This window comes from Pholcus phalangioides, unplaced genomic scaffold (genome assembly GCF_987345545.1).
Source record: "Pholcus phalangioides strain wild (caught in Gottingen) unplaced genomic scaffold, Ppha-v1.0 ptg000011l_1, whole genome shotgun sequence".
Taxonomy (NCBI): domain Eukaryota; kingdom Metazoa; phylum Arthropoda; class Arachnida; order Araneae; family Pholcidae; genus Pholcus; species Pholcus phalangioides.
The window spans coordinates 32,558,105-32,582,239 of record NW_028301604.1 but is presented as its reverse complement, the minus strand read 5'-3'; the positions used below and the strand labels follow the sequence as shown (position 1 = coordinate 32,582,239).

The 24,135-nt window shown below is 38.3% G+C and overlaps 1 protein-coding gene across 6 annotated transcripts in view; it reads right to left on the bottom strand.

The window, feature by feature from the left end:
• Pde1c (Phosphodiesterase 1c) overlaps positions 1 to 24,135 on the bottom strand; it is a 923,665-nt gene that overhangs the window by 706,267 nt on the left and 193,263 nt on the right. For all 6 annotated transcript variants that reach the window (XM_089239484.1, XM_089239482.1, XM_089239480.1 and 3 more), the window contains one exon: positions 10,525 to 10,710. In XM_089239484.1, coding sequence (XP_089095610.1) covers positions 10,525 to 10,710 — 186 coding nt within the window. The remainder of the gene's footprint in view (positions 1 to 10,524; positions 10,711 to 24,135) is intronic.

The window sequence follows — 24,135 nt, the reverse complement described above, 5'->3', positions numbered from 1 at the left end:
TATTTCACCAGAGCACTGAGATGGTAAATATATAATACAGATTTCTTTTTTTTTCTTTTTTTAAAGTTCAAAGCTATGTAGCGACCCTTTTTTTAAACTATGTTTATTATCATTTTCTTTATTATTATTATTATTTATGTCAGTGTGGCAACATGTCTATTTTTATGTAGTCAAAGCCGACTATCATTATTTTTTGTTTACATTCGGCTTAAACGCCTGGACTCGCTCATGCCGGAGTGTGTTCTAGTGGTTCGGTGTTAAAAAAAAAAATATTTGCTTTATATTTTATTTTAATTTTTTTTTTCCTTCTTGCTTCAAAGTGAATTTTTATACAGTTAAGTCTATAAGTAAAGGCTTAGTTTCCCCACGTGGTCATGTTGTTTGTAAGATCAATGATAATCTAATTTAATCTATGGTTGAAGGTGCCAAAGAGTTTCCAAAAACCATGTGTTCTGCCAAGGCGGATTCCTTTTCTTCGGCCAACAAAGGTAAGGTGCCCAGCCTTTCTAATGTTTGGTCGTCCTCGATTTGTGATGCTGAAATCATCGATCTTATTGAACCTGCGTGTTTGTATACTATCAAATTTTCAGGTCCGGTAGCCGTTCCGAAAACAAGGTCTATTGAACTGAAAAAATTTATATGTGGCCAAATCTCTAATTCCAAAGATATTCATGAAATCCGCTTCACACGTGCTGGTGAGCTTCTTATCACCACAGATAATCCACAAATTGCGAAGGAGTTCTTAAACATTGAGAATATATTTGATATTCCGGTTAAACCTTTCCTTCTTACGGAATCCATCTCATCTAAGTTTGTGCTCAATAATGTTCCTACTGATATTCCAGTCAGCGAGATTGCAGAAGAGCTTCTTGGTGAAAACCTCCAGGTTATCAGTGTTCGTCGTTTCATCAAAGACAATAATCCCTTACACACGGTATTAGTTACGATTCTTGGTAAAATTGTGGTTCTTGATTTTCCATCCCCGTCGTTTCATCGATCATCCAAATCAATGCCCTAGATGTTTTAGTTACTCGCACCGAAAAAAGTTTTGTAGAGCCCCTTATCAATTTTGTAAAAAGTGTGGTGGTGATGACCATGTCTTTGAGCTATGTCAAAATTCAGTTTCTTGTATAAACTGCAAAGCTTCACACCTAGCCACTGACCGGAATCGTTCGTCATTTATTTTTGAAGCTAAAGTCCTCAAATACAAAGCTGAAAACTACGTCCCTATAAATATCGCACGTGCCAGGTGTAAATCAAATAATACGTCGTATGCTGGTCGTGCTAATATTTCAACGTCGTCGGACATTAACTCTTTGAAACTTGAGATCAGATCTCTGGTACATGAGGAAATAAATGCGCTTCGTGAAATCGTTCTGAAGGAGCTTAGTTCCAGTCTCCAAGAATCCCTTCATAACTCTATTAGATCCTTGGAACCGGTGATCGTGAATTCAGTTAAATCATCTCTCACACGTGCATGCCATCTTCAGGTGTAAATGTGGCCATGGAGGCCTCAGGTTCTTCTGGTATAAACTTCAATGACCCCTTTCCATCTGATGAAGATCCTGGTTCCAATATTTCTTGTGAATTCGATTGTACCGATTTTCTCATCTCGTCCGCGACAAGAGCAAAGAAACGTCGAACATTAAAAAAAAAAGGGGGTTTCTAAGCCTCATCCCAAAACTTGATGGTTCCCCCCGATTGTTATCAAGTAGATAATGTTGCCTTTTTGTTTGTGTTTTTTCCCCCTCTCCTCCCCTCAGTCTGGGTTATTTTTAACAGATGTATTTTTTTTCCTCTTCTTTTATTATTATTATAATATATATATATATATATATATATATATATATATAATTTTTTTTTTTTACTTATTTCTCGTGATTGCTTGTAATGAATTATGAGACAGCAGTATTAAGGTTCTCTCATTGAATGTAAGGTACATCTCATTTAAATATTTACTGTTGTATTTTGATTCTTTGTTTTCGTAGTGTTTCGGCTAATGCTTCAATTGAATGCGTGCTACGTTTTCTTTTGTTTCTTATTTGCATGTGTATATGTATATATATAATTTTTTTTTTCTCTCCCTCTCTAGTTATTTCCATACTTTCTTTGTACTGTTATAATTTTTTTTTCAGTTTATGTTAACTATGAGGCATTAGTAATGCTTTTGTTATTGTCATTGTTTGTGAAAATGCTTTATTTATGGTTCTTGTTATGATCGGGAATTTTCTTTTCTGTCAATTTTCTCCTCTATTTTTTCTCAAGATCAGGGTATGGTCCTAGTAGCCGAGAGCCCTGTATAATTACTATTGTATTGTATTGTGGCTTAAACGCCTGCCACACGCTCTTGATGTTGACTTTGTAATGGTGGTATAAATTGTAAATAAAACATGTAAATAATTAAGAATCGCTGTATTCAACTTGTGAGCTAGCCTACCGAATGGCGTTGCGCCTCCACCACGTAACAGTGGTGACCTTTTTTTTGACCATGTGAGATGCAAGTTGCTGTTTCCTTTTCCGACCACGTTATTTGTGCTACGACCGTGAACTTGCGTTTTCGGCTACCGGCGTTTTACGGTTTCCGATGAAAACAGATGCTGTCATCTCACCTTCTGAAGATGTTGTCAAGCATACGGTAGGCTCTTCTTGAACTTTTCTTGATTTGTGTGTCGCAAGCGCTACGATGTCAACGACTCAATCCGAATCGATGAAAATCAACAAAGTCGCGGTAAAAATGCCTCCGTTCTGGCGAAATCGCCCGGAATTATGGTTCAAACAGATCGAATCGCAATTTTCGCTCTACAAAATTAACGCTTGCCTCGACGAAATTCTACTATGTAATTACTAGTTTAGATCAGCAGGAGCTCTCGGTCATTTCGGATATCTTAATCAATCCACCGGCTCAAAATAGCTATGATGCCTTGAAAGAGCGGTTGATATCCCAGTATGCCGATTCCGAATCTTCTAGGTTAAGGGCTTTTTTGCAAGGCCTAGTTTTGGGTGACAAGCGCCCGTCACGTTTGCCTCTCGGAGTTGTGAAGCGGGGTGTGTCCTGCCTTCAAAGGTCCAAGGAGCCCCTCGACCGCGCTTCATTGGCCCATTCGTTGAGTCACCACTACATTTTAACAATGAATACAAAATATTATCTTTATAACTCAGGGATTCCTGAACTATTTACGTTCGCAGCATTCTGGAAATTTTAAATGTTGCCCAACACTTCAGCCAACGTCTCCCTGAGGGCGGTATTCACCGACATGGTTTAAACCTGTAGTTACAATTTTTTGATAAGAGATCCACACGGATTGGTTAAATTCAGGTTTTTAACCAATCTATGTTGGTCTCTTATCCAAAAATTGTGACTACAGTTTAAATCATGTCGGTGAATACGGCCCTAAAGAGTGTAGACGACACCATAACCTTTGTTTTGTAGAACAGATTTGCCTACTCTACTAATATAATTTGACTGGCTCATCGTTTTCTTAAGAAAACGAAAGGGAATTGGTTTGGTCGACTTGTTCTTGGCTTTCTTTTTTTATAACAATTTCTAGTACTTTTCTCACGGTCAACAACAACACTCTATCTAAGCGTACCCGGAGGACGGGTGTGGTGGAATTTTATTCTTCACATAGTCAACACTCGACAACGGGCGGATCATAATATACAACAAAAAATCAACTATAAAATCAACATAATCTTCTGAAGTTCTTAAGTAGTCGAGGTTCATGGTTCTAGTTGAGTGGCTCCTGAACCTTTGGAAGAAATTATCATTTATTTTTTTATTTCCATCTTTTTAAATCAATATTATAATTCACTTGTTGTTTATTTTATTCTATGTTCTACCCCCACCCCTAGTCAAATTTTGTTGTAAAGAGGCTTGAAAAATGTTTCAGCATCGGCCCTCAAGATCTGTTATGAATGGACATTTAGAATGTACTTATTTTTCCCAATATTTTTCAAGTAAACATTGGAGGAGGGGCAAAAAGTTATTGGTCCTCCAGTATATACGGGACTCAAGCGTGTATGGAGAGGGAGGATGCATTGCAATGGTTTTTCAGTAATTACTGGGGGGAGGGCTCAGTCACCTTATACAATTTATTACGGAGGCTTCAAATGGCCTCAGCCTCTAGGTTCTGGCACCTATTCTTTATGAAGTGTAATTTTTTTTTTTATTTCGGTCTCAATATCATTGCTTCCTAATTTCTAACCCCCCCCCCCACGATGCATCTTTGGGCTTCCTTTCGTGTCGGCGCCATGCGCGCCCCCCCCCCCCACTGGTAGCAGTGAACAATAGAAGATACACTCAGTTTTTGCCAGGCAAACAAGAAAGACCCACTGAAAAAACTTCGTCAGTCGTGCCTTCTGGCAGTTAAGGATTGGCACCGAGGAAGAGTGCAATTGGGTATTGAACTGCAGGGAAGAAATGAGATAAACGTATTGTCATGGAACAAGAAAGCCGAAGACAATCCAGAGTTTTTAAAAGAACTAAAATTTTAAGCAGATTGTTTTCACTAACTAACTCATAATTAGGACAACTTTTGGTTAAAATGTTTTTTTTTCATCATTGCAAAATGAGAAAACCATATTCATACGAATTTTTTTTTTTGCGGGGGGGGGGGGGGGGGTGCTCAGCCGGGTCTTCAAAAATGTTGGTGGGGGGAGGGGAGCTCGGGTCCATGGGCCGGATACAAGTTTACGCCTATGCCCTCACTGCGAGAAATGGAAATCCCGACAAAAAGTGGGAAATGCGGCTTATACGGTGGAAATTAAATTTTAAAAATTTATTTGATCTCAATTTATTATTTGGATGAGCTCTTCAATGCCCCTCACTACGAGAAATGGAAATCCCGACAGAAATGCGGCTTATATGGTAAAAATTAAATTTTAAAAATTTATTGGATCCCAGTTTATTATCTTGGTGTACGTTCCAATGTCCCTCGATGACTTCAATGAATACTTTCTTTCATTTGTTAAAAATTAAAATAGATGGGAAGGGGGAACATTTCCAATAAATGGGAAAAAAAAATTAGTTCCATTTTTTACGCCTAAAGCAACTTCCCTATTTATAAGATCACAACAAACATATGAATTTTAAAGCAATTCAAATTTGTCGCGACGAATTGACAATACAGCGACGAAATGAGTCTGCGAAAAATTTGTACCGCGACAAATTTGAACCGTTACGAAATGAGCCTGCGACAAATTTGTACTGCGCGACGAAATGAGACTGCGACAAATTTGTACCGCGACGAAATGAGTCTGTGACAAATTGAATGCGACGAATTGTCCCGCAACAAGTTGAGCGCGACAAATTGGCTTAGACCGGAAATATGTGAAGAAGTACAAGTATATATATAGAAATGAAATAAGGGGTCCCGAAATGGAAGTTGATGAAAAAATGTCAAATACGGGACCACTGTATTTGTAAGACGATATATTCAATATAATGAAGTTTTTGTTTCTTTAATATGTATTAAAAAGAAGGATAAAAAATATTTACAATGACCTTTTTTCAATTCAAAATTATTGAATCTGTAGCTAAATTGGTGCAGGTTTAGAAGTAATGTACAGATGTTGCTGCTGAATATCATCACGGTCATTTCAATATCACATTAGCCTAATGAAGCATTATAAAAATCATTCGATTCACAGACCGCCTAAATTACATTAACAAATTAATTTGTTTTTTATTCAACCGTTATTATTTCGAAAACAAATCAAACAATCATTGATTAAGTTTCCAAATGGTTTTTACACTTTGAACACCGTCGCGCAAATTATTTATTTAGTATTCCGGTACCTGTGGGTCGATCACGAGATGAAGCCTCTGTAAAGCGGAAGGCTACGGCGGTAATTTGTCAAACAATCGCAGTACCCACTAAAAAATTAGTGACGTTTTTGAATTGACCTCACAATTTTTTTTATGTAAGATTTTAAATAATCGTTAGGATATTGACTTCCCTAATTGAAGGATGAAAAATACTTTCAACTGCACCAGCTAAATGCGAGAAAATTTAAAGGACAGTCGGGGTGTTCTTATACTACAAAATCATTGATTAGTTTAACAACAATATAAATAGAAACAGCTAATTTGATAACAGATTGGAATTTTTTTTTTAAAAACTTGAAAATAGAATGCATGAAGACACTATTATTAAATGATAAAAAACAAGAAAAAGAAAGAAATACGTTTTTCTTTAAATTAGCGCCGCTCTCCTCTTACGTTATTATATATATATATATATATATTATTTTTTCTTTTCAAGGCTTGCGGTCTGTTGCATATTGATGTGAAACATTGTGCAGTAAAACCTCCATAGGCGGGTACCTTTATTCGATCGGAAACCTTCCATCCATGGGCGGAGATGCCCCCCCCCCCAAAGTCAAAAGTGGAGTGGGCAGATCTAATGTATATGTGTATATATGAATTGACATCATCATCGGGCCCCCCCAGCAATAATGACCTTGCCCCCCCCCCAGACTCCCAAGTCTATCTCCGCCTATGCTTCCATCGCCACTAGTTTTTCTCGGAAAGCATAAATAGAAGCATAGCCCACTAAACATGAATGTCCAGGCGGCCGTGCTAAAGACCCCAATATGACGGAAATTAAAAAAAATCTGTGGGGCAAAAATCATCTTTTTTTTCCTAGGGCAGCGATGATTTTTATGACTTTCTTTGAGAAAAAGGGAAAAAACGTGTGACTCAAAAAATAACATTATAAAAAAAAATAGGTACAACATAAACGCCGACATGACTGCAAAAAAAATTGCTTCGCAGGAAGTCCCCCATCGGGGGGTTAGCGCATCAACCTCTCAATGAGTATAAAAAAACAAGCCTGCCGTTCGGATTCGGCAATAAATTCGGTCGCGGTCTAATTCGTCCTCGTGTCAGCCCTGCCCTTGTGGGGGTCATGCCGAGAGGTATGTATAATATACATATATCACCATTGCTCCCAACACACAGGGTCGGGGTACCCGGGGGGGGGGCATTGCACATATAACCTTCATGAGGAAGTTAAAAGGTTTCATTTCCAGGGACCCTTGATGGATCTCATTGTTTTCTTGCTGCTTTAACATTGAAAAATTTGCAATAGCGGAAGCCCAAGATATAACCAGGTTGGGGCCCCATAAAAATTTGTGAATTGGGTCCCGGCTCCTTGATTGGGCGGCCGTAGATATTATTCGTTGTTAAAATGAATGCAAATAAAATTTTTTCATGACCCTCACAGTGGGGATGTCCGACAAGTCTTCAGGTCGGGAGCCCCCATGGAAAAGTTGACAGGTTTCATTTCGTGGCCTTGGATGAATCTCAATGATTTTTGTTGTTTAACATTGTGAAATTTGCAACAGCGAAGCGCGAAATAAATCCAGTTTGGGGGCTCCACTAAAAATCTGCGTATTGTGGTCAAGGGTAATTGGTTGGGGCCCTGGATTTTATTCGTTGGTGAAATGAATACAAGTGAAAAATTTTCGTGGCCCTCCCAGAGGGATGTCCGACAAGCTTCCAGGTCGGGGGCCACACGTGGAAGTTGAAAAGTTTCATTTTGGGACCCCTGGATGAATTGCATTCTAAAATTCTGCGAATTGGGTCCCGGGTTCTTGATTGGAGCCCTGGAATTTATTTGTTGGTGAAATGAATACAAGTGAAAATTTTTCGTGGTCCAACAGGGCTCCAGTCTGGGGACTCCCATGGAGAAGTTTTCTGGGGGTACTTAATGAATCACATTTGCTTTTTTCCTTTATTATTGTAAAATTCGTCAGTATGCTGGTGCTTTCACATGTCACTTTTCATAGCTCTCTGATGAAGTGGGACGAAATAAACAATATGTGTTCTGAAGAGAAAAGGAGGGGGAGGGGCTGGCAGCCACACAGGTGGGCAGAGCTCCCTACCTAGTATACATATATATGTATCGTGCATAGTTGCTTTAATGAATTTAAATAAATTTCACACAAGTAAATATTTTCATTATCTCTGACTTATCGAAAAAAAGTTATTTTACTTGCTCCTGTGCAAAATACTTACATTTCTGTTTCCTGTCCACAACAATCACGTTATCTTCGTTCGGCGCAGGGGTAACAATTTCAACGAGGGCTCCTCTATGCACCGAAGCCCTCGGGTGAGCCTATACGGCTCTGGTACCATGTTGTTTTGTCATTCCGCGCAGAGTAATAGGTACTCTTAGGGGTGAAAAAAATTATTAAAGGGCACATTGGTCAGCAAAAGGAATAATTTCTTGCACGAACAATCCTGATGAAAAAAGAGTTTTGAAAGTTCAGTATGTGTAGAGCAACGAATATTGCAGGTTAACACGTGGAGAAACTATCATTAATGATCAGTAGTTGCTGCTATCTATCATTTAAATAAATGGTTCACTGGAAAATTGCACACCGTTGGATTGATATTATTGCCAGACTTTGGCATAAACCCCCCCCCCCCCCCACCGTTGGGAACGAATAAAACTAACTTCATCAGCGAAGTTAGTTTTATTCGACTTTAGTTATTTATTCGAAGTTAGTTTTAACTAACTTAATAACGAATAAAATTTTTTACAAATTGTGCTTGCAAGACCACAAAAAAAACAAAAAACTGACGTATAGGTGGGATGACGTTAAACGTGGTTGGCCAACGTTGGACTGAAGTCTTACTATATAATGTTATTCTCAAAATGTCTCGTATCGCCCTAAAGTACAGCGGCTCCTTTTTTGACAACCCTGTTCTTGTATTTATTATCAATTGGGCATCCGGGTTTTCATCTCGGTGAACTAAATTAGTTCATATGATTTGAACGGTGTAAAAATATATAAAAACGATTTTAAATAATCTAAAAGAAATATTTTTTAATTTCACCACATAATAAACTAAATATATAATATCTCCATCTACTATTGAGATATATAATCTCTATAGTAAATGGATTACAGAAATAGAATAGCAATTCAGTTATGATGCCACGACATAAGGGATGGCCCCTTTGTTGAGAAAGTGAACAAGTGAGCAATAGAAAAGTGAACTTGAATAGAAAGTGAACAATAGAAAAGGATTTGGTCGTACAGGACATGACGATATTTATCTTGGTCGCACAGGGCACGTAACCGTATAAATGTGGAAGTCCCATAAAGGAAATATTCAAGATCGTATAAATGGTATCCACCGCATTCCTATAGTTCCACCTATATTGGTGATATGAGGAAGTTTTAATACAAAGGAAGAAAGAAATCGAATCGAAAGATTACTCTGTTCACCAAGGTAACGCAAAAGAAAGGATTTGTCCAAGTAAAGAATGGAGAAGGATTTGGTCGCTCAGAGCACGAATATCCATTTTGGCCGCACAGAGTACGGTTTATCACGAAAGATAGATCTACTGCACTCATCTTTTTTTCCCCATCTTTCTAACAAACGGACAAAGTTACCAGTTTTTGAAATATATCACGGATACTTCAGAAACAGATCTTTAAAATTGTTGATAAAAGCCTGTACGTGAACGGGTTAAACTTTCCGAACAAGACGTATTCATATCAAAATCAAGCAGTATAGACCTATTAGCTCAACAAGTGGGCTTACGGAACATTGTAAAAAACTTCTATCCATGACGAGATCAGAGTTGAAACTACAAAAAAAATATTGTTGAGGGAAAAAAAAAGTCAAATTCCATTTGTAGAGTTACCAATGAATTGTCTTGTTAATGAGGGAAAGAATTGAGCGCCCTGGCGCATTTCCTTCATCTACTTAGTCTACGGAAAAATATCTCACTCTGGTAAGAAAGTATTTATGTATGAAGGAGCGGTTGATGTATGAATGTCCTCCATCCACGTTGATAAAATATAATCAACTTGACCTTTTCAGCGCCAATCCCGAGATATCTCGTTAAACTTGATCTGCTTTATTTCAGCCACTAAGAAATACAAAATATCTCGGTTTCTAAAAACGCCTTGCAGTTGTTTTTACAGTAAAACATGTTTCAATCATTTCCCTCCTCCAATCAACTTCTAGTGAGCGAAGATTAGATAAGAGAAAAAAAGACTGTGTTTCTCCCTCACCCCCTTTTTCAGCACTGTAAAGCAATATACGCTCAGTATATATAAATAATACAAAAATATTTTTTCCTCTTCTAAGAAAGCCACACACATGGCAGGTGTTTTTTTTATAATAGTGAGGGAAATAAAAACGATGGGTGAAGTAAATTTTCTTGTTGTGAGGGGGGGGGGGGGCAGTTATCAGCTCCCAATCAGAAAACAATAATTCTTGAAAATACTTGACAATTTTTGAAGGTTTCGCAATTTAAAATGTGGAAGTTATAACGCGGATCAGGAAAATTTCAAAAACGATTAAAGGGTTGAGAACTTTCTACAAGTAATCAGTGATGAGTAATCAGAGCGCTGTTTTACGTATGAACTTTCAAATGAACCAATAATCGAAGACACAAAATTATAACCGAAATTATTGTAAAACAAATTAAATTGTGTCAATTATTTTTAACAAAATTATCAACTATAAGAAATTATTCTCATAATTAACAGAATACTCACCTGTCGACCATAATGCCTGCTCTGATGGCGTTAGCCACAGATCTAAATTTAGGCTTGTCTTCAGACCTCCGTCGTTGCGCTGCTGTCTTCTTTGTGAAAGTAGAAGCTAACCACTCCCTAACTTCAGAAGGAACAGCACTCGGTTGAAATTCAGAAAACTCATCATCATCGTCCAATGTTTTGATGCTGTTTTACAAAAAAAATAATTATTACGTACATAAGAAATAAGAAACAATAGTCTTCTCAGAAATTCCACAAACAAGTAAACAAACTACAGACACAAATCTCATGAACTTCGACATTCCATTCAATCTTGTTTCATCCAACCAGTTGAATGTTGGTTCAGAGTATATTTTGTTGATTTTTTCTAAGACAATTTTTCGATTTATTTTTGTATTCAAAAACACTATTTGGTGCATTGCTATACACAAGTGGTTCGTTGTAAACTTCTATAATAGCAGCTCTAAAACAAATGATGGGAATGAATGATCAAATAACATAATTAATTCATTTGCATCTGGAAGCGAAATGATCTAGAAAATTTCGGATTTCACCCATCATCGAGAGCAGAACGATTCACTTGTATATTTTGTAAAAAAATATTTTTCTCTGGTGTGTTGTGATAATGTACGCTTATACTCAAGCTTTAAAGCGGAAACACACTACATTGACGTGACGTGTTACCACACGTTAATGCGTGGGATATAAAGTTCCAACAATGAGTCTTCTGTAGGTACGTTCACACTGTGCTGACGTGACGTGGGAATGTGTGAGATTATGAAATCCGACGTAACACGCCTTATTACGTGTCAAAAACAAATCAAACCTTTCGGATTTTCGTCAGACATGTGAAGACGCCATATTTGTTTTTCTTGTTTTTTTTGCTTCGTTCGTGTTTTTATTCATTTGGGGTTTTTTCGCGTTTCGACGATGAAAGAGGAACTTATCGAACAAGTTCGGTCAAATTTTTTGTTGTATAACCCTACCAACGGGTCTAGGTCATAATCCCGACGGGGACGAATTTAAAAATTAATTTCGCCGTAGAAGAAGCACTTTTCGCGCTTCCTGTCGGTATTTGCATTTTTAGCGGCGAGGGGCGTTGATAAGAATAGTAAATTGCATCAAGTACATTCTATTTATGTGGGGAATGATCACATGAATACAATTAAAAAGGATACTAAGATAGTTTAGTCCATTGATCTTGATTAAAATAAGAAACAAAATAATAGAACAAAATCGTCAGTGTGGGAGCCCACGTCTGGTCTCACCCACGTACACGTCGACGTCTGCGTCTCTCAGCTCTGTACACATCATCAGAGGGCGCTCTTATCTTACCGAGAGAGATGGACGTCTTCCTTCCTACATCGGCCATATTCTGATCTGTAGCATGCGCCCTCGCATGTGCAATACTCATACATGTAATATGCATACATATATAAGCAAATAGACAAAAAAATTGCCAGGAAAAAAAAATGGACATCCAAAAATTTAAAAAAAAATCGGCATAATACGGTTAAACGGCAATAATAATTATAATAAAATACATCTTAGAACTAATAATCAGCAATCACATCCGCAAACAAAAAAAAAATATTGACTCATAACTAAAAATTAAAACACGTAAAAATAAAAATCGGCGACAAAAACACATCACGAGAAAAATGATCGAAAATTAGAAAACACGCTAAAATAAGAAAATATATATAGGCTACATAAACACACAAAAAAATATTACGTAAGTTTGAAAATAACACGTCTCTAGAGAAAAACGATAATACGCTTAATCATGAAGTAATACGCTCATAATCATAATAGTCATCTATCATTCATGGAAAGACGAAATCAATAGGATCATGAATAAAAAAAATCAATCGCATTAAAATGAAAAAGAAAGGAGAAAAAAAATATAATAAAATCAAAAAGTCAAATATTCATATTATTGTGACAACGTCGTTCGATTTGTATTTGAGTGGAGCTCTCCTACGATAGTTATACGTTTTTCTAACCTTTAACATATGTTTGAAGTTTTTGGTGGACGTCGGCAGATGTCCAAGGTGACATGGTAGGTGTTCAAAGGGGTATCGTCTTTTTGAAAAACTACTCGGTTTGGCAATCTTTCTATTAGGTTTTCGGACAGCTTGATGGACTTTATTGGACGTCCGAGAAGACATAGTAACGACCAAAATTGCAACGAACAGGTATGCTGCAACACTTATATATGAGAAATATTTTACAGATAATAGTAGAAGTAACACAAACACTATAGCACTTTCTTTCACATCTGTCCAATGCATCAATTCGACAACTAGAGAAAAGAAACAGCAGCAACCTTCGTCATCAGTGTTGTTATCAGGTTCAGCTTCCACGACGGCGGACGCTGTTGAATGCTTCACCACCTTCTCGTCATCGGTGTTGACCATATGTGCAACCAGCTTATCGCACACAGGACTCATCTCTTTCTCATCATCAATATCGTCTTCAAGCGAATCGAAGAATTGTTCCTCATCAATGTCGCGTTCGATGAAAAGCAGTTGTCTGGGAGGATGGCAAATCGGTTTGTCATCTCTGACCATGATACAAAGTTCAGCATTCGTAGTTTCGGTTTTAGTAGGCACATCAGATGGAAATAATTGGTCTCCGTCAGTTTGGGTTTCTTTCGGCACTAAGGGCGAAATGTCAATTTTAGGGGTTTCTTCAAGTATCGCATAAACGAGTGGTTTATGTGCATCGTCAGACGTCTGCTTCTGAAGGTTGTAAAATATCACACCATCGGGTGTAATAGTGAGATCGGCTTGCTTTATGACATCACATCCTAGGATAATATCAAATATCATGGAGGGATTCGGCACAACGTGCATCTGAGCATCAAGGTTCTGATCGTCGATAGAAAGTGTCGTTTGAAATGAACCAATGACACGGATTTGTGAACAACCAAATCCAGTTATAACACCAATATTCGTTGTTAGCGTTGGTGATCCCAGATGTATCCATTCATTTTCTTTCATGAGAGTCATTCGGCTTCCTGTATCAACTAGACATTTTATTTTAGCACCCATGATTCGAACATCTTTGCACATTTGAGCTAGCGGGGTAGCTTGGTAGATATTATTTACGTCAGTCGTATCATTCAAGGATTTTTGGATGGTTTGTGGACACGCGTCAGATTTATGACCAAATTCGGAACAAGAAATACACTTTGGTCCTCGATGTTTCTCTGGACATAGTCTAGAAATATGACCATTTCCATTACAATTAAAACATGTCATCTGCTTTGATTGCCTAGGAGTATGAAAGTTTTCGAAACTCGGGTTTGGCTTTTGACTGCTTAATTTCGGGTCGCGCTTGTGGAACCGATTGTTTACGTCAAGACTGTTAGTTGGATGATGAAATAGAGTTGAAGATCGGCTACGGCTTGTTTCATTAAAGACTTTTTCATACATCATCAACTTTGTTTTGAATTCGGCAATCGTCTGGCACCCATAGAGTAGAAATTTATTTGCTGGGAAATCAGAGAAATACCGTTTATACAATACTCTATAATCGACGCATCATCGATAGTACCATTGCCATGGCTAGCTAATTCTCGAATAGCTATAAAATATTCGGAAAGGGTTTCTGACGGACGCATTTTCCGTTGCTGAAGTCGTCTGTGCAATTCGGCACTGTTTATCTTCATGCTAAATTCCTCAAGTAGTGCTCCCTTTAATGCTTTCCATGTCGTTAGCCCTCTTTGGGATTGCACGAACATTTTCGCGGGACCTACAAGGTTTCGTTTTACGAGCATGATTTTTTGTTGTTCGTTTAGGGAAGGAAAAAGCGAAAAATTCTCCTCCACGTCCCCGATGAAAGCATTCACACCATATGTATCTTTTCCAGAGAAAGACCTCATCGTCTCTTTCAAGTTGTTCAAAACCAGCCAATAACTTCCGTCTTGACAGCTATGATGGTTTTGGACAGGAGGGTACGGAATCGTCGTCACTGCAGCATTTTTGTTTACATGCAGGGGATCCCGTGGGGTGAACGAGTCTTTGTTCTGCTTAGTGTGAGGGTGGATATGTGGTGGGGTCGCGTCGGTGTGGAGTGGGGGTTCTTTTTTCTTTTCATGAACTGAAGCCTGCGATATGGAGGTTTTGGCATCATCATCACTGTCCTCCTCTCAAGAATTATTATTACTACTATAATTGTGAAAATCTTGCATATTCGACAAAAAATTAAAAATTTCGTCGCAAATCTGTTTCTTTGTTTCTGGGATTTCCAAATGCAGGGCATTTCCGACTGAAATTAACTGAGGCAAATTAAACGATTCTAGGACTATTTTTTTTTTTCGGGAACATTAACATTCCAAGGAAATCCCTTGAAAGCTCGAAGCTTTTTTCTGCTGCTTCGATCGAAGGGTTCGTCAAAAATGTCATTTAGCAGTTTTATTACTAATGATTTCGCAAATTTTAGAGTTTGAGCAACGGATGGAATTTCTCCGAGAGAAATCTCCATTAAGAGAAAAAGAAATCACCCGTCTGATGAACAAAAAAAAAATTCTGCTAAATGATCCAGATGCACACACACAGTACAGCACTCGCGTTGCACAGCTTCTCGTCTCGTCTATGAAATGTCACTATACTCGTCATTTATCTAGGGGATGGTTGGGTTGAAAGGGCGGGCCCCCAAATGTGGGGAATGATCACATGAATACAATTAAAAAGGATACTAAGATAGTTTAGTCCATTGATCTTGATTAAAATAAGAAACAAAATAATACAACAAAAGCGTCAGTGCGGGAGGCCACGTCTGGTCTCACCCACGTACACGTCGACGTCTGCGTCTCCAGAGTTGCCAGGTCCTTAAAAAATTTCCAGCCAAACTCCTCTTCAATGGTAGCCAAAAAAGTAGCCCGAATTATTTGAACATGTGCTGCCATCTATGAAGCAACTAGCGAGCTACAGTTTGGCGATATTATAGCCTACAAAGTTGTGGCTTATACAGTCGAATCCCGTTATAACGAACTCCAAGAGACCGAAGAAATCACTTCGTTATAACGAAATTTCGCTATAAAGGAATTTCCAATTTTTACTATGCGCAAAAAAAATCGTTGTAGCAGAATTTGATTCAAGGGGAAAAAATACTTATTTACGTTCTAGATAATAAAAAAGATGAAGTTGAGTTTTAAAAATAATACAAAGCAACTCAAATCAATTAAGCATTGGAGTTTTTTGCATAAGTTTTACTTAATTAATATTTTAGAGGCAAATAATCCGTAATTATTATTTTTTTTTTTTTGCACAAGTATTGTGGAAGCCAAGGAAACAACAAATTCCTCTAAAGTATATGCATGCTAAAACAAATGGTCTGGAAGGTTCTTTTGATCTGATAAATATCGTTTTAGAGTTTCAAACTAGCTTGATGGCTTTCTCTTTAGGCCAATTGAAACTTCGGAGTGCATTAGCAATGCATTGGAAGGCTTCAGACGCTGTAAGTAGCAAAACATACTCTGGGGCAGCGGTTCTCAACCCTTTTTAACTTGCGGAGCTCTTTCTGGTACATAATTTCTATGGTGGAGCCCTGTAGGTGTATTTTTATTTCTCACTTTCGCTATTTCACCAGCTTTCCATTCATTCACATTTTCATATCAACTGAATTTGCTACCCCGCAAATCTGTTTTGCTACCACACTATACCATTCTTTGAAACGATTCAACCAGCCGACACTTGCTTGAAAGTTTTCGCATCCAACAGCACGTGTGAATTCCATAACCTTTTCTCCTATGAGTGGACCGATAACTGGCGCATGTCGGGAACGAAATGTTCTGAAACCAGGTAAAGACAGCTGCATCCACATCTTGTAAATTAGAAAGTTAGATCTTTCTCCTAGGAGATCCAATATCTCTGTTTGAATTTGCAATTTCGATTTTGTCCGATTTTTTCAAAAACATTGAAAGAGTACATGGAGATTGACTGTTTATTTTTCGGACACTTGTTTTCGAGTTCGTATAACGGATTTTTCATTTCGTTATACAGGAATTGCACAATACATTGTTGCTATGCAAATTGATTTGAAGGATGGGAAAGTTTTCGTTACAACGAGATTTCCGCTACAACGGTATTCGTTATAACGGGATCCGACTGTAGCTTTTCTTGTTATAGTCAGTAACTCCCCTCCCCCACTTTTACGAAAAAAATGTTTTTTTTTACCGAATAAATTGATTTCTCTGAAAAGTTGCGAAAGCCAGCGCTACACATTCTCTCTCCTGGAAAAACGGCACAGAGATGTCCTGGAGTCGAGGCCGTCTCAAGAGCATAATGGCCCCCGGGCAAATTGATTTTGCTCAGCCCTCTATCCAGACTGCAAATGCCTACTTACCAATTCACATGCTTAATCTCGCAAATCTTAACCATATCTCATTATCCCCCCCGCTCTTCATTCAAGGCCTCCGTGACGTGCCTGAGTTGGCCCATGCGTCAAGACGGCACTGCCTCAAGTGCATAGGTACCTTGAAATTGTGCATAGGTGCCTACGAAATTCGGTACAATGATTTTAAAAATTAGTCCCAGACCAGATTTTTCACGATCTAGTAAACAAAAAATTTAAGAACTCTTCTGGGTTCTTGGCAGGGCCGTTTTAAGAGCATCATGCGCCCCGAGCCAAGTGATTTTTCTGATTCCCTTCATGGAAAATCGCCGAAAAATACAACTACCTCTCGTTTTTCTGAGGCCCTCTTCTCTTGAGGTTCCCCGGGCCATGCCTGGGGTCATGTCAACTGGTTTTGTTTTATCGCCCCTTCAACTATTGGGTGGCAAAGGCATTGTGGTTGAAAGTTCTGGGGGTCTATTACGCTCATGTCGTTATGCCCGCGTTTCAAACGTGTTTGGGGTTTGCGGTGCATTGTGGGATAGATTTACGTCACCATCGCTAAAGGTTGATTTTTCTCACATCGCTACTAGCGATTTTCGCTATAGTCATCGCTACGTGAAACGTTAACTAACGAGAACCGGAGACCACTCGTTATGTTCGCGTTACGGAAATAAACATGGCCGCTCGCGCGTACATTTTTCGATGGTGAGAGCAACGGAGACAAATTAGTTAGAATTGAAAATTATTCATTCATTATTTTCTCAAGTTGTTCATTATAATGAATAATAATTCTCCGAATTACGTTCCTTAATTTAGTAACATGATTCAGAGACAGCATTATCGTTTAAAATGTTATCTGTACACATACTGATTGGAAAAAATTATTCATAGTGGTAAATCATTATAAATTATTATACTCGGTACAAAGATAAATCCCCCTACAAAACGTTTTTTTTTTTAAATCTTGCATGGAAATGCCTTTATTCTAATCTTAAACTCATCTCAATATAAGAATATTATTTAACTGGTAAATCTCTCTATCGCGATGTTTTCAAGACATTTTGAAATTCGCTCAATATTTTTTTTACATCTCGTTCAAAATCGACGTCAATATATATTTAAACGTCTTCAGATTTTCCCCTTCTTAATTCGTTTAATAACGAATCCCGGAGGATCCGGTTTCGAACCCCACAGTGGTGGTCGGCTGAAATTGGTTTTCTGTGGTTCCCAACTTCAAGGCGCAAATGCGAGCCGATCTCCCCGTTAAAAAGTCTCGCCACAGAGAGCAACAGTCCTACAACGATAAATCATTCACTCATAACACTTCACTCATAGTTAGAAAAACTGGTGGCAGATGGCAGCACTACACATAACAAGCATTACAGAGAAACAAAAAACTTCACGCCAGGTTTCACTACACGCACATTCCCGCATGTACCGATTCGTTGGGGGTTCCGCGGGGGGGGGGGGTGCATGTGTGGTGTAGCAGTAGTAGGTAGGGCCTCCAAAAAATGGCTCAGGGATCCATGATGTTCTTAAGTCAGCCACCTCGTTGGGCAATTTGCCTGTTGTGGCGTTGTATTTGTATTTGATATTTTGTAATATCAATTAAGTATTGCTACTTTCTGTGCAGTACACAGAAGTGTAATGCAGTAAACACCATTACACACACTATACTCTGCGCACACTCTAAGTACACTATAAAAAAATCAAAGTAAATTTTATTAATCAACAAATAAATTTTTTCTAATCCTTGAGTGCATTTTCTGATCGGAGTATAAAAAAGATGTCAACAACAGTGTAAATTTGGTAGCACTTCATTTTCATGTGTGAAACAAGGAGACCAATTTTCTAATTAATGATGTGAATAAAAGGTTATTTGTTCTTAATTTTGACTTAATATCAAGACGGTAGATAAAAATGTGTTAAAAACATGGTAATATATGATGATGATATTTTTGATAGTCGTTTTGTAAATTCATATAACATCATTGAACTTCAATAGAAAATCATTTTTTAAACGTAATAATTTAGAATATTTCCCCGCGCCAGTATCATGTGCGGCATAGCCTACCTTTTTCTCAAATATTTGATGAAAATAAAAAGAATCCGGATAAATTAAAAAAAAAAATGTAGCTTAGAAAATTAGGGACAACCAACACACACTAACGCGCACAAATAAATAAAATAATAATAACGCACGTGCTGCAGCACTCGTTGATAGTGATGATGATTATCAGCAGCGGAGAAAATTATCCGATTGGTCCATCCCTTCCGGAGCTAACGCAACTCTCGGACCAGGGAGTTTTTCGTAAAATAGATAACGACATACCGCGGGTTGCTGAGAAAAATCAAGTTTTTGACGATGGTCGCTGAGATTTGCGTTATGAGGCTCGTTGAGAATTTGCGTTAAGGGCGTGACGTCACTAACGACCTCGTTGTATAACGACGTGAGCGTAATAGACCCCCTGGCTTTCCATAGTTGGATGAGATGCCCCCCCCCCCCACTTCTGCCTTGTCAGGAAGAAAACACAACATGAGGTGGGGACTAAAGTGAAAAAGAAAAACTTCTTTGCTCGCAAGCAAATAAAAATAAAGAAAAATAGAGAGAAAAATTCGCCATGAGCAACAATTTTGGAAAAACCGCCACCCGCCAGAACCAAAAATTTCCCGCCGAACCGTTTTCAAACCAGCCCAAGCCCAATTTGGCGGAAAAACCGCCAATCTGGCAACTCTGTGCGTCTCTCAGCTCTGTACACATCGTCTATCGTCAGAGGACGCTCTTATCTTACCGAGAGAGATGGACGTCTTCCTTCCTACATTTATTTGATCGCAATTATTATTATCGGCACCCCAACGCATTTCGCCGCAAGACATGCAAATCCTGAAAGAAATCGCGAAGTGCGGCTTACACGGTGAAATTAAATTTTTCACTTCGACCCTGTCGGGATTATGAACGGAACCACCTACCCACACCGTCTATAGCAGAAAGCATCCGCGCGAAGCTCATGACGTCACTGTAGTCTTCCATTTCATCTAATCTCTGTTCGTTCTAACTTGGGTCCTGATGTAAATAAAAGCACGTGTGCGATGGCCAAAATGAATTGTTGAAGAACATTTCACCTTTTCTTACTGTGCAACACCGCCAAAAATATAGTCCTTTGTCGTTTGCTCCTCATACCATAAAATACCTCATAATTTTTGTTTTTTTGAATATTTATTCCATATTATTTCAAAGTTATCTGGAAGACGGGGAAAAATATTCTTTAAAGATCGGTCAAAGCATTTTTGCTGCTATGTCTTCGGGGTGGGGTGTTGACAGGATACGCCCTTCTCATTCAAACATTACTGTCCCCTTTTTAAACGGAAGTTTCATTTTATTATTATTATTATTCCTATTCGCGAACAGATTTGATATACACTTGTATATGCTTCTTCAAGTGATCTTTCAAGAAAAAGAGCTTTCTTTATCGTTTGATGACATAAATGAAATATGCGTGTCTATTTTGTTTGGCAGAGCCATTTGAAAATTCATTTCTTTGTAGCTGCTCTGGACTCCTATAAACAAAGTTTCTGTCAACAACATTTTTTTTCACCCACACGCTTTGACGTACACTGGATACGTGTGGGGGGGGGGGGGTCACTTATCGTTCGTGGTGAATATACGCATTTCAAAAGAATTCGCACTTCTGCTTGAGCAGTTTGTTAGGAGGAAGTAATATTTTTTTCGTCGAAGGCGGCGACCCGAAAAAGTCTGGAGATTATCACGAAGACATGAAGATAAAGTTTTGAAAATCTGGTTCAAAAGAGTAATGCTCATTTTTGATTCAGTTAGTTTCATGACAGATACTATAGATCCCGTGAGAAAGCCTGGCCTGGGCAGCCATTAAAGATCCCAGTCCAGGGGCTCCTGCTGCTGAATGTTGGGTTCATGGCTCGCAACCTACGCACGAATAAAAAAACCCAAATTGTCTTGACAAAAACAGAATATCAACAACAGGTTGAAGTAAAGAAACGAAATAATGTGGATGACTCTCTCGTCAAATTGGAACTGCCACAGCCAGTGGATTATTATGAAATATTTAATTATACAGACCCGCAAGAAAAATAAAAAGCGGCAACACAACGGTAAGTCGTTCATAATTTGTTTCACGTTACAATTGGTAGCATATCCGGCCCAGGAAAATCATACGGCGTAAATTAGCTTAGAAATAAAATTTTAAAATTTTAATTTAAAATTATTTAATATTAATATTTAATTTTAAAATTTAAGAAAAAAAAGTAATAAGAAAAAATGAGGATTTTTTCTCACTATCTGCCGTAAAATAATAAACAACTCGCAAGCTTTTGTAACGATCATGGCCCCACATCCTGCCACAAGACCCCCCAGGCCATGGCCCTACATGGGGGGGGGGCGCTGACAGGGCCCGGGAGTCAGGGGGCCCGTGGGAAAGTCTTTTCGATTTTTTTTTCTCTCAGATATGTCCCATAGGAAAATAGGTAAATAGACAGGATTCTTTTTAATATCAGTCATATCAATTTTTACTCGTATGGACGGATATTTTGAATTATGTACCTTCTATTCTCATTACAATTTTTTTTAACGGTACACATGTACGAGTAAACGAAAAAAAAAATGGAAACGAAGAAAAGAACAATATACAAGGGGGCATACGCCAGCATTTTGTGTGTGTCGTCAGGGTTACGGCGTGACCCCTGCTGTTTCAGTTCGAAACACAGTGAAATTGCCTTTGGATGCCGATAAACCACATGAACCCCCCCCCCCCCCCAACATCCTTAAACAGGGGGCCCGTAGGCTGCGCTATTCAGCGGGCCCCCTCTATAGTGAACTAATATAGGTTTAGCCAAACTAATATAGAACTAATATAGGTTTGGACCAAAGCCAAACGTTTATACGACGTTTGGCTTTGGTCGCAATTGGTTCCTATGAATTTTATGCAGTAATTGATTCATTTATTTAACGTATAACCTCAATTATTCGACCTTTCCACTTCGACTCAAACTCGGAAATTTTTGAAAAAAAAAGTTTTTTCTATGCAGTGGAAACGCGTTGCTGCAACAGTTCTTGCATATTGTCACCACAAAAGACATAAATTTTAGGGTGATTGCTGACGTATACAAAAATTGCCAGTGAGATGGCTGATGGCCATTTAGAGTGGACACTTAGGTAATTTGTTTATTGTTTGTTTCTGAGAATACGCAGATGTGGCGAGTCCCGATGAAATGAGTTTCAATTATTTTGACGGCCATATGTCCTTGCAGATTTTTTTTTCTCCTAATGTTTTCAGCGTTATCCCCCGAGAGGGCGAGAAAGTCTACTGCAAGCATTTGGAGGGTACAGGTCTGCCGAAAAGAGACATACGGTAATGCACAGTAAGTTCTATCGATCATTTCCTGTAGAATTTTCTTTCGATGTGGTGCTTTGCTTGCTGACAGGGCCATTTTATGAGCATCATTGGCCCCCGGACCAATTGATTTTTTTGAGGCCCAACCTGGAGAATTCTCGAAAATTTCAATTAGTTCCCATTTTTGTGAGGTTCATCTTCACTTGAGGCCCCCGGGCCGTGCTTGGGTGAGGCCATGCGTTCAGATGGCACTGCTTGCTGACTGTGCCAAATCCGCCGTTCGTAATGTCGAAAAAACAAAAAACGCTCTCTCTAAAAAACTGGAAATTTTGGAAGAATTCAACAAGAATTTTAAATTAATAACGAAAGAGTTCATCTTGCACATCTTGCAAATGAATATTCTCGTTTCAAATTTTTGAAATGATTATAAAGCAGAGAAACAAAATCAAAGAGCAAGCTCCTGATTCAAATCATCTACTGCCAAAAAAAAATGAGGGTCCAAGATGGGAGAAATTTTCGCAAGTCGAGAAGATTTTGTTGCAATTTTGTACTCAATGTCGTGCCTCAAAGGTAATGTGCTAAATTTTATTTCTTTAAATGATTTGAAATGTGATTTAATTTCATCTCAAGTATGAAATGATATTTTTAAGAACAGAATAGGATTGCAATCAAACACATTAAATTTTATAACATTTTATATGTATGGGGGGAGGGATTAATTTTTTAAAAAAGGCTCAGTTATTCGACTTCGACTTACACATATATAAAACGTTTTGACTCGGCCTCTTGAACGTCGTATAAAGCTATAAATGACTGTAACAGAATTGTCAAGTTGTTTAATTGAATAGATGGAGTGAACATAAATATTTGAATTATTTCAGTTAAATTTTGCTGGCCGGTGCTTCGGCCAAGGCCAATGAAAATAGTTTTCAGTATTATTACTTTCATTAACTCTTAAATTCACTAAATTCATTTATTCTTTTTGGACGCCTGTAGTGAATTGCCTGGCATAACGGAATCGCTTCGTTTTAATAAAAAAAAACATTGTATAGAATAACTTCACGTTAGAGCAGGGCATCTCAAACATCCCCCCTCCCCCCGAGGTACCATTTTCCCTATTCAATGTTCATCCGCGAGTTCCACCGGCTCCCCAGAGCTGTTTTACAAAGAATATTTTCGAAAACCTGACAAAGGTTGGAGGCTCACAGTTTGAGAACCCGTGCGTTAGAGGAATGACCCTTTATGTTCTAAATCAGTGGTTCTCAACCGGTGCTCCGCGGAGCCCTTAGGGATCCTTGTTCACTCTCCAGGGGCTCCGCGGCCGCTCGAGGAAAATGAAAAATAGTAAAATTTAAAAAAAAAACCTATAAAATTTTTAAACAGTATAAATAAATCAGTAACTTTGATGAATAGTTAAAAAAACTGGCTTATATACGGGGCTCCGCGAGTCAAATAAGGTTGAGAACCGCTGTTCTAAATGAAAGGAAAGTTAAATGTTTGGATAGAAATTTTGTTTTGCGTAAAACACGTTTTAAACTGGTTCGCTATGTAGAGACTCTACGGTAGTTTCCTTTGGGGTAGTATGAGTGTACTTGCTTGCTTGATGAACAACGAAACTATAGAGATGCGATGGATATCTTATCTGAGAGAAACTGAGGATAAGTTTGATCTTTGTCTGTGTGTATGTTCTCTATACAAATCCGCAATTTTAGATCGATCGTCGCCAAATTTGGATATATACCAAACAGGGCCTGGATTGAACGATGGGATACTTTAAAAGTTCGTCAGAGAAGTGCAAATGTCCGAAATGGACAAAAACCGTTGGGCAACAATGGTTTCTGGGCCCGAACAATCACTTTCGGAATGTTTACTTTGTTCACCGTGGTTCCCTAGTAATGCG